Consider the following 14,729-nt stretch of genomic DNA (forward strand, 5'->3'; position numbering starts at 1 on the left):
TTTTAGTGTGTAAATATAAACCGACCCTAACAGGGATTCTTGTATGAGTGTTAGGTTTTGGATTTTGGATGTGATGGGTATAGATGGTGGGGTAGGAAGCAACATGGAGGGGAAGCCAGGCAAGCACGGGAAAGGCTGGACTCTGGTCTGGGAAATCAGACGACACACTGGGGTGGTGGAGCTCTGCCTCCAATTCAAGTCAAAAGAGAAAACTGTAGCGATGGATAAAAGATGATCATCACATAAAACCATTAATAACCAAAGTGCTCAACCTTCAAAAATTAGAAAGGCTTCAACTTTAATGGGACACCTGGCTTGCAATCTTCAATATTCTTGATCCCAACTTCTCATTAAATGGAAAGAAAAACACGAAAACTCTCCATAATATTGAAAACTGGGTGTCAAAAATAACCTGATATCAGATTCCAATGAATTGCCACTCCTCATAAGGTAGATGGAGCTGGTCTTCGACCTAGGTTTTGGGCATACCAGCTTTACTTCACAAAGTAGACATGACCTGAGTGACAGAGCAAAACACATCTGTCCAGTGACTCAGTCTCAGGTCACACATCATTGGGAGGGTGACCCCTCAACCCACGAGGAGCAGCTCTTTGAGGGAGAAGTGTTTCCTCATGCTCCCATATCTTTCAGTTTTTTTCTAAAGCCAGTGTGGTAGGTAGAACTCTAAGATGACCCATAGTGACCCACACTCTTGTAAATTCTCCTTTTGTTGTGGGGCCTACAAACATGATGAGCTGTTATTCCTGTGGCTATGTGATGTGACCTAGCAACAGGGATTTTGCAGATGTAACTCAGGTTACCCTGAGTTGGCTAACATTGAGTTAGTCAAAGGGAAGATTATCCAGGGGAGCCTCACCTAATTGTACGAGCCCTTTAAATCTGGGTCTAGACGTCAGAGACAAGAAGTCAGAGAGACAAAGTGTTGGGGCTGACTTGCAGGACATTCTGTGTTTGAAGACAGAGGGGCAGCAAGGTAGGGAATGTGGATGGACCCCAGGGCTAAACATGGCTCCTGGCTGTCAGACAGCAAAGAAGCAGGGATATCCGCCCAACAGCTATAAGGAGCTGAATTCTGCTGACAACATGAATGAGCTTGGAAGAGGATTCGTCTTCAGCACTTCCTGATAAGAACTCAGCCCAGCTCAAAACAACCAGCAAGCATCATAATGACAGGATGAAATTCACACATAACAATATTAACCTTAAATATAAATGGGCTAAATGCCCCAATTAAAAGACACAGATTGGCAAATTGGATAGAGTCAAGACCCATCAATGTGCTGTATTCAGGAGACCCAACTCACGTGCAAAAACTCACATAGGCTCAAAATAAAGGGATGGAGGAATATTTACCAAGCAAATGGAAAAAAAAAAGCAGGAGTTGCAATCCTAATCTCTGATAAAACAGACTTTAAACCAACAAAGATCAAAAGAGACAAATAAGGCCATTACATAGTGGTAAAGGGATCAATGCAGCAAGAAGAGCTAACTATCCCAAACATATACGCACCCAATACAGGAGAACCCAGATTCATAAAGCAAGTTCTGAGAGACCTACAAAGAGACTTAGACTCCCACACAATAATAGCAGGAGACTTTAGCACCCCACTGTCAATATTAGACAGATCAATGAGACAGAAAATTAACAAGGATATTCAGGACTTGAATTCAGCTCTGGACCAAGCGGACCTAATAGACAGCTACAGAACTCTCCACCCCACATCAACAGAATATACATTCTTCTCAGCACCTCATTGCACTTATTCTAAAATTGATCACATAACTGGAAGTAAAACACTCCTCAGAAAATGCAAAAGACCGGAAATCATAACAGTCTCTCAGACTACAGTGCAATCAAACTAGAACTCAGGATTAAGAAACTCACTCAAAACTGCACAACTACATGGAAACTGAACCACCTGCTCCTGAATGACTACTAGGTAAATAACGAAATGAAGGCAGAAATAAAGTTGTTCTTTGAAACCATGAGAATGAAGACAATGTACCAGAATCTCTGGGTCACATGTAAAGCAGTGTGTAGAGGGAAATTTATAGCACTAAATGCCCACAAGAGAAAGCAGGAAAGACCTGAAATTGACACCATAACATCAAAATTACAAGAACTAGAGAAGCAACAGCAAACAAATTCAAAATCTAGCAGAAGACAAGAAATAACTAAGATCAGAGCAGAACTGAAGGAGATAGATACACAAAAAACCCTTCAAAAAAATCAGTGCATCCAGGAGCTGGTTTTTTGAAAAGATCAACAAAATAGATAGACCTTTAGCCAGACTAATAAAGAAGAAAAGAGAGAAGAATCAAATAGATGCAATAAAAAATGATATAGGGGATATCACCACTGATCCCACAGAAATACAAACTACCATCAGAGAATACTACGAACATTTCTATGCGAATACACTAGAAAATCTAGAAGGAATGGATAAATTCCTGGACACATACATCCTCCCAAGTCTAAACCAGGAAGAAGTCGAATCCCTGAATAAATCAACAAGTTCTGAAATTGAGGCAGTAATTAGTAGGCTACCAACCAGAAAAAGTCCAGGACCAGATGGATTCACAGCTGAATTCTACCAGAGGTACAAAGAAGAGCTGATACCATTTCTTCTGAAAATATTCCAAACAATAGAAAAAGAGGGAATCCTCCCTAACTCATTTTATGAGGCCAGCATCATCCTGATACCAAAATCTGGCAGAGACACAGCAAAAAAAGAAAATTTCAGGCCAATATCTCTGATGAACATCAATGCCAAAATCCTCAATGAAATACTGGCAAACGAGTCCAGCGGCACATCAAAAAGCTTATCCATCACGATCAAGTCGGCTTCATCCCTGGGATGCAAGGCTGGTTCAACATACGCAAATCAATAAACTAATATAATTTTAAAATAAGCTTATGCTATTTCCCAGACTACAGACACCTGCAGTTTTGCATGTGCTATCAGAAAATCAGGTAGTATAGTGGGGGAGATGCCAGTGCAGGGGAGCTTAGGAGAAGGGGGTGAATGTCTGCTAGGAACTGGAGACATCACTTCAGAGAGGATCAAGGGTACCTCTGTAACTCTCTTGCTGAAATCACTAACTCCAGGTAAAAGTTGGTTTATGGGAAGATGAGAAAGAAAGAAACCAAACATAGCACATATGGATAAGTGCTGCTGAAGAAGGAATAGAAATAATACCGCATTTTAAAGACTCTGAGGAAAAGAAAACCCCTAGAAGAGGTCTTAATTTCTGTAGAAAGTAGAAGACATTTTCAGGAAATGCTGAGATTCTCCAAAGAATATACTAATAGAAGAATCTAAAATGTCATTCTCCCATATTTGAGAGACCTACAAAGAGACTTAGAAGGGAAAAAACAAATGATTAACTTGGCAGATAGAGAAAAGTATTTGATAAAATTCAGTACTCCTTCCTGTTTAATAATAAAAAGAAACTTTTAGCAAAGTAGGAATAAAAAAAGGAACTTCCTTGACTGATTATGGGTATCAAATACAGCAAACTTCTTTTTCAACAGTGAAACATTAGAAGTCCTCCCTTTAAAATCAGGACAAGGCAAGGCTGTCTACAGTCACCACCTCTATTCATCATTGTACAAGAAGTCCTAGCCAGCAAGTAAGAAAGAAAAAAAGACAAAAAGGATGTGAAGTCTATGCAATAGCAACAAATGGCCAGAAAACGCAATTCTTAAAAAGGGTACTATTTTAAAAAATCCAGAAAAAAATCTATATCAATATCCCTGCATGTATCTAAGAAATAAATCTAACGAAAGGTATATATACAAGCCACACAAGAAAAATATTATAAAACTTTATTTAAATTCATTAAAGCACTCACTTTGGCAGCACATATACTAAAATTGGAACGATACAGAGAAGATTAGCATGGCCCCTGTGCGGGGATGACATGCAAATTTGTGAAACGTTCCATATTTTTCCTTTCTGCCTCTTTTCTTCCCTTCTCTTGGTACCGGCTCGTGGTTATGAAGCTTTCAAAGTAAAGAACATGTAGTACCTCCCGAGTATTACCAGTGGGTACCAAAAAAAAAAAATCATTAAAGAAGACCTAAATGAAGAGACAACTTATTGTTACATTGAGCGTATGTGTGTGCTTGTGTACTCATGCATATGTGTATGCGTACATGCACAGAATAAGGTCTAGAAGTAAAAGCAACAAAATGTTAGTATTTGTTACCATCAGGTAGTGGAAGCAGACATTTTTCTTTTTGAACTAGTATTGTCCAATTTTTATCAGAAACCACAAATTGTATTTTTTATGTGGTAGTTAAAATTTGCATGACCTGCATCTCACTGTAGCTATCCTATATATTTATTTATTTATTTATTTATTTATTTGGGACAGAGTCTTGCTCTGTTGCCCAGGCTGGAATGCAATGGTGCAATCTCAGCTTCCTGCAGCCTCCGCCTCCCGGGTTCAAGTGATTCTCATGCCTCAGCTTCCTGAGTAAGCTGGGATTATAGGCGCCCGCTACCATGCCTGGCTAATTTTTTGTATTTTCAGTGGAGACAGGGTTTTGCCATGTTGGCCAGGCTGGTTTCGAACTCCTGACCTCAAGTGACCCACCCACCTCGGCCTCCCAAAGTGTTGGGATTACAGGCGTGAGCCACTGCGCCTGGCCACTGTAGCTATCCCTTAAAAACTTAAATAATATATTTTATTTCTTAGAGCAGGTATTTTTAAATATTTCTTCTGCAAATTTACTTGTATAAATAAATCACAAGAACGTTTGTCTTTTTTAAAAAGTCACATATCTTTACCTTCTTCATCAAGGCTGCTAAAACTTTGTCCTTCAGTCAGCAAATCTCGCTTCTCATCCTTCCATTCCTGGCTAATTGAGGACACAATCTCCTGTGAAGTGGCCTTTAGGGCGGCGATTGAATTGCACCGTTTCTTAGACGGTGAGGCCTTCAAAGCTAGACAGAAAGGAAAAGGACAAATACAGATATTTACTGTAAAATCACATTACTATTTTATTTAAAAGTGAATATTTTATTATTTATTAACATTTTAGTTATTATTTGAATAGAAGACAAGAGGCTTATTTTATATATAAGGAAAGGGAGATGAACTTGTTTCATCTGATGAATACGACAAATTGGCTATATTATTTGTCCAAAATGACTTGACTTAAATCAGAATATCCTAGAGCAAATTAAAAGTTAAAATTTCTCTCCAGATTTTGCAATAAAGCAATAAAGTCTTACTTGAGGTAAAATTCAAATGTTTTATTGCTAAAGAATCATTCCCCCCACTCCAAACAATGTTTTTCTAGTGCTGGGAGGAGGATGGGTGAGTTGATAAGCACAGATGGTAAAGTATAGAGAATTCTCACGACCCTGGTTTTATTAACTTGGGACTGGGAATTTCTAAACATGCCAATGTTTAATCTTATACTCATGTTGCCCAATTTAGCCAAGTTACTTCTGGTTGTGTTTTTCTTTCTGTGACTTTCCACTGACATTTCCTACCCTTTAGGTCTTTTCTAGGTCATGGTTTTATGTCAGACGTATAATTCACTTCCAATCTTTGTCTAAACAGCAGTCTACAACGTCAGAAGTGTATTGGGAACCTGAACTAATGAAAATGTACTTTACCATCAATCATGCTTGCTGAAGCCTGGGACTTCACGGAGGACACGTCCATGGAAGCTGCTTAAGCAGCAGCCAGGCCATCCTTATTTACAATTCACTATTTGCTGCAATAATTCTTCTTGGCTTAATATTGCTAGAGAATTTCCTTGGAGGGAGGGGGAGAGGGAAGTTGAGGCCTGTTTATGCTTTCCCCTGAATATGTTTTTGGCAGTGTCTCTCCTCCTTTAGAGGTTTGCATAAAGGGGTAGCCTGATAGCAAATGCATTAGAGTAATTGTGTTTCGCCTTGGGAATCTCAGAGCTTAGATTACACAGCTCATCTGGGGCCTTCCCAGAGGCTGCTTGCAAGAACTTAATTGGAGAAGGACTTTGGGACACACAAAAGAGAGAAGAATGGAGGACAATCTCTCCACTTAAAGAGAGGGAAGCTTTATTTGTCCCTCGAGCAGTCTTAGAATCATAATAATATCATCATCCTAATAAATAACATCTGTGGAGGGCTTTAGAGTCTGGAATCCAACATTCACATTGTATATCTCAAACCATCCACATGTATGAGGAAGAGGAAGGCCCTTTTTTAGGTCCAGAAACTGAGAATAGAAAGATCGTGGCTTGCCCAAGGTCACAGAACTAGCAAGCATGAATCTCAGGTGTCTTTCTTTTCTTCTTAAGTTGCTTTCTAGGTGGTTCATTTTCTAGCTCTTTAGCATTCTGTTTTCTGGTTAAACTGAGGGGAGAAAAAGATAAACCTTGAATTTGTTTTTCTTTGAGGGGAAGAAATTTTTGAATGTTTAAAAAATAAGTTATGTTTACCTTAATCCTCCACTCTCTTAAACAGTGGTTACACTTGTTTTACAAGGAAGAAGCCATTATTGTCACACTGGCCTCTGCCTTAACATTCTATCTGCTAACTTTTATTTATTTATTTTATTTTATTTTTAAGTTCTGGGATACACGTGCTAAACGTGCAGGTTTGTTATGTATACATGTGCCATAGTGGCTGCTACACCTATCAACGTATCATCTCTATCTGCTAACTTTTATAGACCTTTAATAAACTCCTGTCTTTCAATATAGTATTTTAAAACTTCTTCTTTTTTTTTTTTTTTTTTTTTTTGAGACAGAGTTTTGCTCTTGTTGCCCAGGCTGGAGAGCAATCGTGCAATCTCGGCTCACTGCAACCTCTACCTCCCGGGTTCAAGCAATTCTCCTGCCTCAGCCTCCTGAGTAGCTGGGATTACAGGCATGCGCCACCATGCCTGGCTAATTTTGTATTTTTAGTAGAGACGGAGTTTCTGCATGTTGGTCAGGCTGGTTTCGAACTCCCGACCTCAGGGGATCTGCCTGCCTTGGCCTCCCAAAGTGCTAGGATTACAGGCATGAGCCACTGTGCCCAGCTGTATTTGAAAACTTCTAAATCAGAGGATCTCAGATGTGGGTTGGAAACTAAGGGGTCTGTCTCTGAGACCCTTTCAGAAGATCTGTGATGTTAAAATTATTTTCATCATCATCATAAGACATTATTTGCCTTTTTCACTTTCATTCTCTCACATGTGTAGAGTTTTCTAGATGTTACATGACCTGTGATGTCACCACATATTGAATTCAGAAGCAGATGTGAGACTCCAACTTACCTTCTATTAAGCCAGACGTTAAGGATTTCAAAAAAAAAGGTGAAACAATTCCACTTTTCTCACTAAATTATTTGTGGAAAATATAATTATATTTTGTAATTACTTATGTTAAAAATTGACTGATGTTAACATGCAATTTTTTTGTTAACTGGTAAGAATTAATAAATATTTTTAAATTTTTCTCAATTTTAATTTTTAATATGTGAAATATAGACAGCTATCACCCACATAAATAAAAGCTCTTTGGTGTCCTCAATAATTTTTAAGGGTGTAATGTGGCCCTGAGACCAAAAGGTTTGAGAACTGCTTTTCTACATCATAGTTCTTAGGTCAATGTGATTTCTCTAAATGAAGAAACAGCTATGATCAAAAGGTTTTCGGCAGTACCAAGGAAATGCGATCAGGGTGAGAGCCGTGTAATGAGGAAAAAATACTCAGGAGAGCTATACTCATGGCATTTCATGGAGTGGGGCCAAAAGACTGGAAAAAGAAGTAACTCTTTGTTCTTTATCAGCATCACATATAACGAGGAGCAGAGAAGAGACCGGAAAACAAACCTCTGCCAGAACCACATAGCAACACAACAAAGAGTTGTCTCAAGTGCTGAGTTGCTTCCTTAAAGGAATGATCTCACTCAGCAGATAAGAGCTTGGATTTTGCAGAAATTTAATTCTCAGGATCTCTTTTGACTGGGTGACATTGAGAGCTGGTTTGGGTGGCTGGCTGCTTCCTTTTGTGTGGCAGAAACACCTGGGTTTGTCTTTGGCTCAACCATGGCTGGCGGTAGGTATCCTGTGCCCATTTCCAGCCTTGCATTCTGCCACTCGACTGCCTCCATGTTCACTTTTCAGCTCACCCTTCTGCCATATTGGAACCTACCATGTTCATTCTGCCCTCAGGCCTTTGCACATGCTGTTCTTTCTCCTTGAGATGCCCTTCCTGTCTCTCTTCTTAATGAACTCTGGGTTACATTTTCAGGATTGAGTTGAAATATCTTTTTCTCTGTGAGCTCTGTTTCGGAAGAAATGGTCTTTTTTTCTCTTATTTCTCTCTGCATACCCATAGTAGCATATGCAGAAATATTAGCAATTGTTTCATTATAGATCTGTCACATGTTTCAATCTCTGGCTCAAAACAGACTATTAAATTATTGAGGGAGAAACTAATCAATAGTTAAAAAGCTTTCTGTATCATCAGTGCTTAGTGTAATGCTAGATACATAATAGGTGCACGAGAGTTTGTTCATGAATGCGTTATTGTTCTGAAATTTTAGAACAGTTAATTTTCTTTAACAAATTAATTTAACTCTTATATTCTATTCAGGAAACTAAGCTTTAGTACTTTAGACAAATTATTCGTATGGAGAATTTCAGTGAAGTTTCAACGTAATGGTGACTAATATTTCCAGGAAATATTACAGGATTTTGTAGACATTATTACACTGGCAGCATTACTCACTTGTGGGTGGGATGAAGGGATTTAAAAAGGTTAAAAAACACTGACTTCAAAAAAGAGACTTGAAGACCAGGTACTATTTTCTTGGTGGGAAGGGAGTATATGCCTTCAGGCATTAAGGGCTTTGAATTAACCATGGTTGATGAAACATCTTAAAGTTGTGTTTTCAAGTGTCTACTTTTCTAATAATTTAATTACCCTTTGAAATGGTGGTGTTAGATAAAAACTCCATTCATTCATTGCATTACTCATGAAATAACCATTGAGTGTCTACTGTGTGCCAGGAAATGTGCCAAGTGAAAGTTAAGGACTTTGTGCACCAGGGAATCCATGGACGTTTATTTCCTTTAGCATTATTATTATTATTATTAACATGGAAGGGTTTTAACAGAAATCAGCAAGAGCAGATTTATATTTTAAACTGATTCCTCTAGCTGCAGTGTGTGTGTGGGGGGAAATTGGATTGAATGGGTACATGATGGGAGGCAAAGAGACCTGTTTGGGGCCACAACTTTATGCAAAAAAAAAATAATAATAAAACCTTCAAACCAAGAAACACAGTGGCTGAATCAGGAGAGGTACTGTGAGAGAAGGGGCTGCACTCCTGATACTGCAGAGTGAGTACTGATAGGTGTTGCTGACTAACTGCACGTGGGTGGTAAGCAGAAGGAAGGGGTCAAGGGATGACGCCAGCATTCTGGCTGGGTAATTGGGTGGATTGTGGTGGCCTTCCATAAGACGTGGACCCAGGGAGAGAGGCAGACTCTGGGGTGTTAAGTGGCTAAATTCAATTTTGGGCATGCCGAGCTTGTGGAATCCAGTGGATGCTTAAGTTTGGGGAGTGGACAGGCAACGGGAATTGCTAGAAGTGTGGGGAGTAAGTTGCAAGTACACAGATGGTAACTGAACCCTTGGGAGAATGGGGAATTACCCAGAGTGCTGTATAAGAAGAGGCCAAGTCAGAGCCTGGACCCTGAGGAACAACCACAATAAGAGTAAGCAGGGATGAAAAGCTTCCAAAGGATACCAAGGAGGAGAAGAGAGGCTGGAAGGCAACCAGGGAAGTCCTGAGTTACGAAAGACAAGTGAAGAGCGTATTTTACAGAGAACTGCTATCAGTGGTCTCACATGCTGGAGAGTTTTAAGAAGACGGAAAGAGGCTGGGTGCGGTGGCTCACACCTGTAATCCCAGCACTTTGGGAGGCCAAGGTGGGTGGATCACTTGAGGTCAGGAGTTCGAGACCAGCCTGGCCAACATGGTGGAACCCTGTCTCTACTAAAAATATAAACATTAGCTGGGTGTAGTGGCGCATGCCTGTGGTCCCAGCTACTCCAGAGGCTGAGGCAGGAGAATCACTTGAACCTGGGAGGCAGAGGTTGCAGTGAGCTGAGACAGTGCCACTGCACTCCAGCCTGGGCAACAGAGTGAGACTTCACCTCAAAAAAACAAAAAACAAAAAAACCTGAAAGTTGTTCAGTGGCTTGAGCAATGATTGTTGATTACCTCAAAAAGAACATTTTGGTAGAGTGGTGGGATCAAAAGCCACTGGAGAACACTGAATAGTGACAAGAAATAAAAAAAGTGAGGCAGCAAGTACATCCAACTCTCATCTCCAATAGGGTGATGGTGGAGGAGGAAAAAGATACACCAGGAACTGAAGAGAGATGGAGTGTTGAGGAGGTTTGTTTCTATGATATATTAGAATGAGCAGATGGAAGGATGAGGTGTGGAGCCAGAAGAGGGAGTGAATGGTTAAAATTACCTGTAGTGGAGGTATTCTCTACAGGGATCTGTCCTGGACCTTAAGGAGAAGATCGGACCCAGTATACATGGTATCTTCATCCATTCAACAAATAAAAATTACAATGTGTGCACCCTCCAAACCCACACGGCTTCACTAAGTGCTGGGGATACAGCAGTCAGCTTACTTTTTTTCTTTCTTTCTTTTGTTTTTTTTTAGATAGAGTCTTGCTCTGTCACCCAGGCTGGAGTGTAGTGGCACAATCTCAGCTCACTGCAACCTCTGCCTCCCGGGTTCAAGCGATTCTCCTGCCTCAGCCTCCCAAGTAGCTGGGATTACAGGCATGTGCCACCACATCCGGCTAATTTTTGTATTTTTAGTAGAGATGGGGTTTCACCACATTGGTCAGGCTGGTCTCAAACTCCTGACCTCGTGATCCACACACCTGGGCCTCCCAAAGTCTTGGGATTACAGGCGTGAGCCACCGTGCCCAGCTAGCTAACATTTAAATAAAGGAGATAGGCATTAAGTAAGTAAAACCTATAGCATAGGACCTAAACTATAGGTCATTATAGGTCATGATAAATGTTAGAAAACATAAAGCAAAAAAAGTAGATAGGAATCACCTTTCCCACTGTAGCAGGACTATAAACATTATCACTACTATCTACACACTAAACAAAAGTCATAAAGTACTTGACTGTGCTTTGAAGTGAAATATCTTATTCAATAAGTGGTATTAGGACAATAGTTAACTACCTGGGAAAAAACAAGGTTAGATCTCCCTCACTTCATACACCAAAATGAATGCAACATAGATTAAAGAAAAAAAAACCATAAACAACAATCTAGAAAAGGTAAAAGAAAAATATGGGTGAACATTTATCTGATTATTCAATGGTGAAGTCCAGGCTTAACTAAAAAGAATCCCACATTTATGGGATGTAAGATATGAGATGGCAACACTCCCCAAATTCAACACAATCTTTATCAAACTACCAGCTACCTTTTTCCCCCCAGAAATTAACAAACTGATTATAAAATTCATAGGGACATACAAGGAACCCAGAATAGCCAAAACAGTAAGAAAAAGAGTAGTTGAAACACTCATACTTCTTGATTATGAAACTTAACAATACAAACCAGAAGTAATCAGGATAGTATGGTACTGGTATGAGGGTAAGCATATTGATCAATGGAACAGATGTGAGAGTCAAGAAGTAAATCCTTATACTTGTGGTCAATCGACTTTCTTTTCTTTTTTTTTTTCTTTTTTTGGTCTGGTTTATGTTCTGTCATGATGATTTTCTTTTTTTTTTTTTTTTTTTAATTATACTTTAGGGTTTTAGGGTACATGTGCACAATGTGCAGGTCTGTTACATATGTATCCATGTGCCATGTTGATTTCCTGCACCCATTAACTTGTCATTTAGCATTAGGTGTATCTCCTAATGCTGTCCCTCCCCCCTCCCCCCACCCCACAACAGTCCCCAGAGTGTGATGTTCCCCTTCCTGTGTCCATGAGTTCTCATTGTTCAATAAGAGTTCCAAGATAATTCAATAGGGGGAAAGAATAGGCTTTTCAACAAATGATGGTGAAACAACTGGCTATCCCACATGCAAAAGAATGAAGATAGACTCTACCTCATATCATATACAAAAAAGTTAAATCAGAATGAATCACAAAACTAAATGTAAGAGCTAAGACTATAAAACTCTTCGAAGAAAACACGAGAGTAATCTTCATGACCTTGGGTTAGGCAATGCCTTCTTAGATCACACCAAAGGCACCAGCAACAAAAGGAAAAAAATCGGACATTAAAATTAAAAAAATTTTGTGCTTCAAAAGTCACTATCAAAAAAGTAAAAAGACAACCCACAGAATGGAAGAAAATATTTGCAAATCAGATATCTGATAACGGACTTGTGTCCAGAATATACAAAGAACTCTTACAACTCAATAACAAAAAGACAACTCAACTAAAAATGGGCAAAGGGTTTGAGTGAGCATTTCTCCAAAGAAGATATAAATTGCCAATAAGCACATACAAGATGTTTAATATCATTAGTCATTAGAGAAATGCAAATCAAAACTACAGTGAGATACTACTTCATGCCTACCAGGATGGCCAAAAGAAAAAAAGACAGGCAATGACATATGTCAGTGAGGACGTAGAGAAACTGGAACCCGTGTATGTTGCTGGTGGGATTGTAAAATGACACAGCTGCTTTCGAAAGGAGTTTGACAGTTCCTCAAAACGTTATCAGAGAGTTACCATATGACCCAGCAGTTCCACTTCTAGGTATATATTCAGAAGAAATGAAAATATATGCCCATACAAAACCTTGTCCATGAATGTTCGTAACAGCACTATTCATAACGGCCAAAATGGAAACATTCCAAATATCTATCAACTGATGAATAAACAAACTATGGTATATCAATATAATGGAATATTCTGCAATAAAAAGAATAAATTACAATGCTACAGATAAACCCCAAAAATATTCTTTCAAGTGCAAAAAGCCAAACAGAAAAGTTCACATTATATGATTTATATGAAATGCCAGAGTAGGCAAAACCACAGAGACAGAAAGTAAATCAGTAGTTGCCAGGGGCTGGGAAGAGGACGGAATGGGGAGTGACTGCTAATGGGTATGGGGTTTCTTTTTGGGGTAATGAAAATGTTCTAAAATTAGAAAATCGCTGGGCATGGTGGCTCATGCCTGTATCTGAACACTTTGGAAGGCTGAGGCGGGGAGATCACCTGAGGTCAGCAGTTCAAGACCAGCCTGGCCAACGTGGTGAAACCCCATCTCTACTAAAAATACAAAAATTAGCTGGGTGTGGTGGCTCATGCCTGTAATCCCAGCTATTTGGGAGGCTAAGAAAGGAGAATCACTTGAACCCAGGAGGCGGAGGTTACAGTAAGCCAAGATTGCGCCATTGCACTCCAACCTGGGCGACAGAGTGAGACTCCATCTCAAAATAAATAAATAAATAAATTTGAAAAATTAGAAAATGGTGATGATTGCAAAACTGTGAATAAATCAAGAATCATAGGCCTGTACACTTTAAAAGGGTGAAGCATACACATCTTAATTATATCTCAATAAAGCTATCATTAAAAAATAGATAATAAAATCAAAATGAGAAAATGTCAACAGATTTGATTACCCATGCGTTAAAAAACTTGTTCCATTAAAAACCTGATAAACTATCCAAACTAGAAAAATCTGTGACACATGCCATATTTTATGAAATTGAAGATGCCATTGATTGTACCATTAATTTATATGCCCCTAAGAAAGAAAAACCTCCCAAGATGGGGAGTCTCCTAAGGGAGGCTCACCAAAGCTAGAACATTAAAGGGCTAGATCCTCCAAAACGCACCAGGGGCTGCAGTGAAACCCGTGTTTTTCCAACCTTGGCACAGGGCTAAGAAAGGTGAAAAAATCTTTCTTAAAAATTGGAACCACAGCAGGGCGCGGTGGCTTAAGCTTGTAATCCCAGCACTTTGGGAGGCTGAGGTGGGTGGGTTCCTTGAGGCTAGGAGTTCAAGACAGCCTGGCCAACATGACGAAACCCCATCTTTACTAAAAGCAAAAACCAGCTGGGTGTGGTAGTGCATGCTTGTAATCCCAGCTACTCAGGAGGCTGAGGCAGAAGAACTGCTTAAACCCAGGAGACAGAGGTTGCAGTGAGCCGAAATCACGCCACTGCACTCCAGCCTGGGTGACAGAGTGAGACCCTGTCTCAAAAAAAAAAAAAAAAAAAAATTGGAACCACAAGCTGGTATTCATGTAGGCTTGCAGTCTCAATAAACACTATCTTATGGTCTATTCTAGGCCAAAGAAACCTTGGGCAAATAATTTATGGTGATGCCAATTTGACAGCAATTTTAAGACACCATTGAGAGAGTCAAATGTGGAAGAAAGTTTCCCTTAGAGTGAAATAAGGTTAAAAAAGGGATTAGTATCTTTAATACATGGAATTGATATTAATAATTTGGAAAAATAACAAACACCCAATATAAATGGTCAAATGTTACAAAGCTCAGTTCTCAAAGGAACTACAAATGGCTAATAAACATGAATAAGGGTTGAACCTTACCAGTACTTAAGAAATGCAAAATAAAACAATCAGATAACATTTTTTACTTATCAGAGTGGCAAAATTTAAAAACCACAATACTGGCTAAGGGCTGGTAGAATACAGGCTCTCATGGGAGACTTCTGTGGCACAAT

General features: G+C 39.4%; 1 protein-coding gene and 1 non-coding gene across 4 annotated transcripts in view; one reads left to right on the forward strand and one right to left on the reverse strand.

The window, feature by feature from the left end:
• The window catches only part of PIP5K1B (phosphatidylinositol-4-phosphate 5-kinase type 1 beta), a 307,597-nt gene that overhangs the window by 72,700 nt on the left and 220,168 nt on the right, over positions 1-14,729 (reverse strand). For all 3 annotated transcript variants that reach the window (XM_030822532.1, XM_003273866.3, XM_030827193.1), the window contains one exon: positions 4,818-4,973. In XM_030822532.1, coding sequence (XP_030678392.1) covers positions 4,818-4,973 — 156 coding nt within the window. The remainder of the gene's footprint in view (positions 1-4,817; positions 4,974-14,729) is intronic.
• On the forward strand, positions 3,869-3,975 carry LOC115836253. The gene has a single exon (XR_004031214.1). It is a non-coding gene; the product is annotated as a U6 spliceosomal RNA (small nuclear RNA).

The sequence above is a fragment of the Nomascus leucogenys genome, chromosome 1a (genome assembly GCF_006542625.1).
Source record: "Nomascus leucogenys isolate Asia chromosome 1a, Asia_NLE_v1, whole genome shotgun sequence".
Lineage (NCBI taxonomy): Eukaryota > Metazoa > Chordata > Mammalia > Primates > Hylobatidae > Nomascus > Nomascus leucogenys.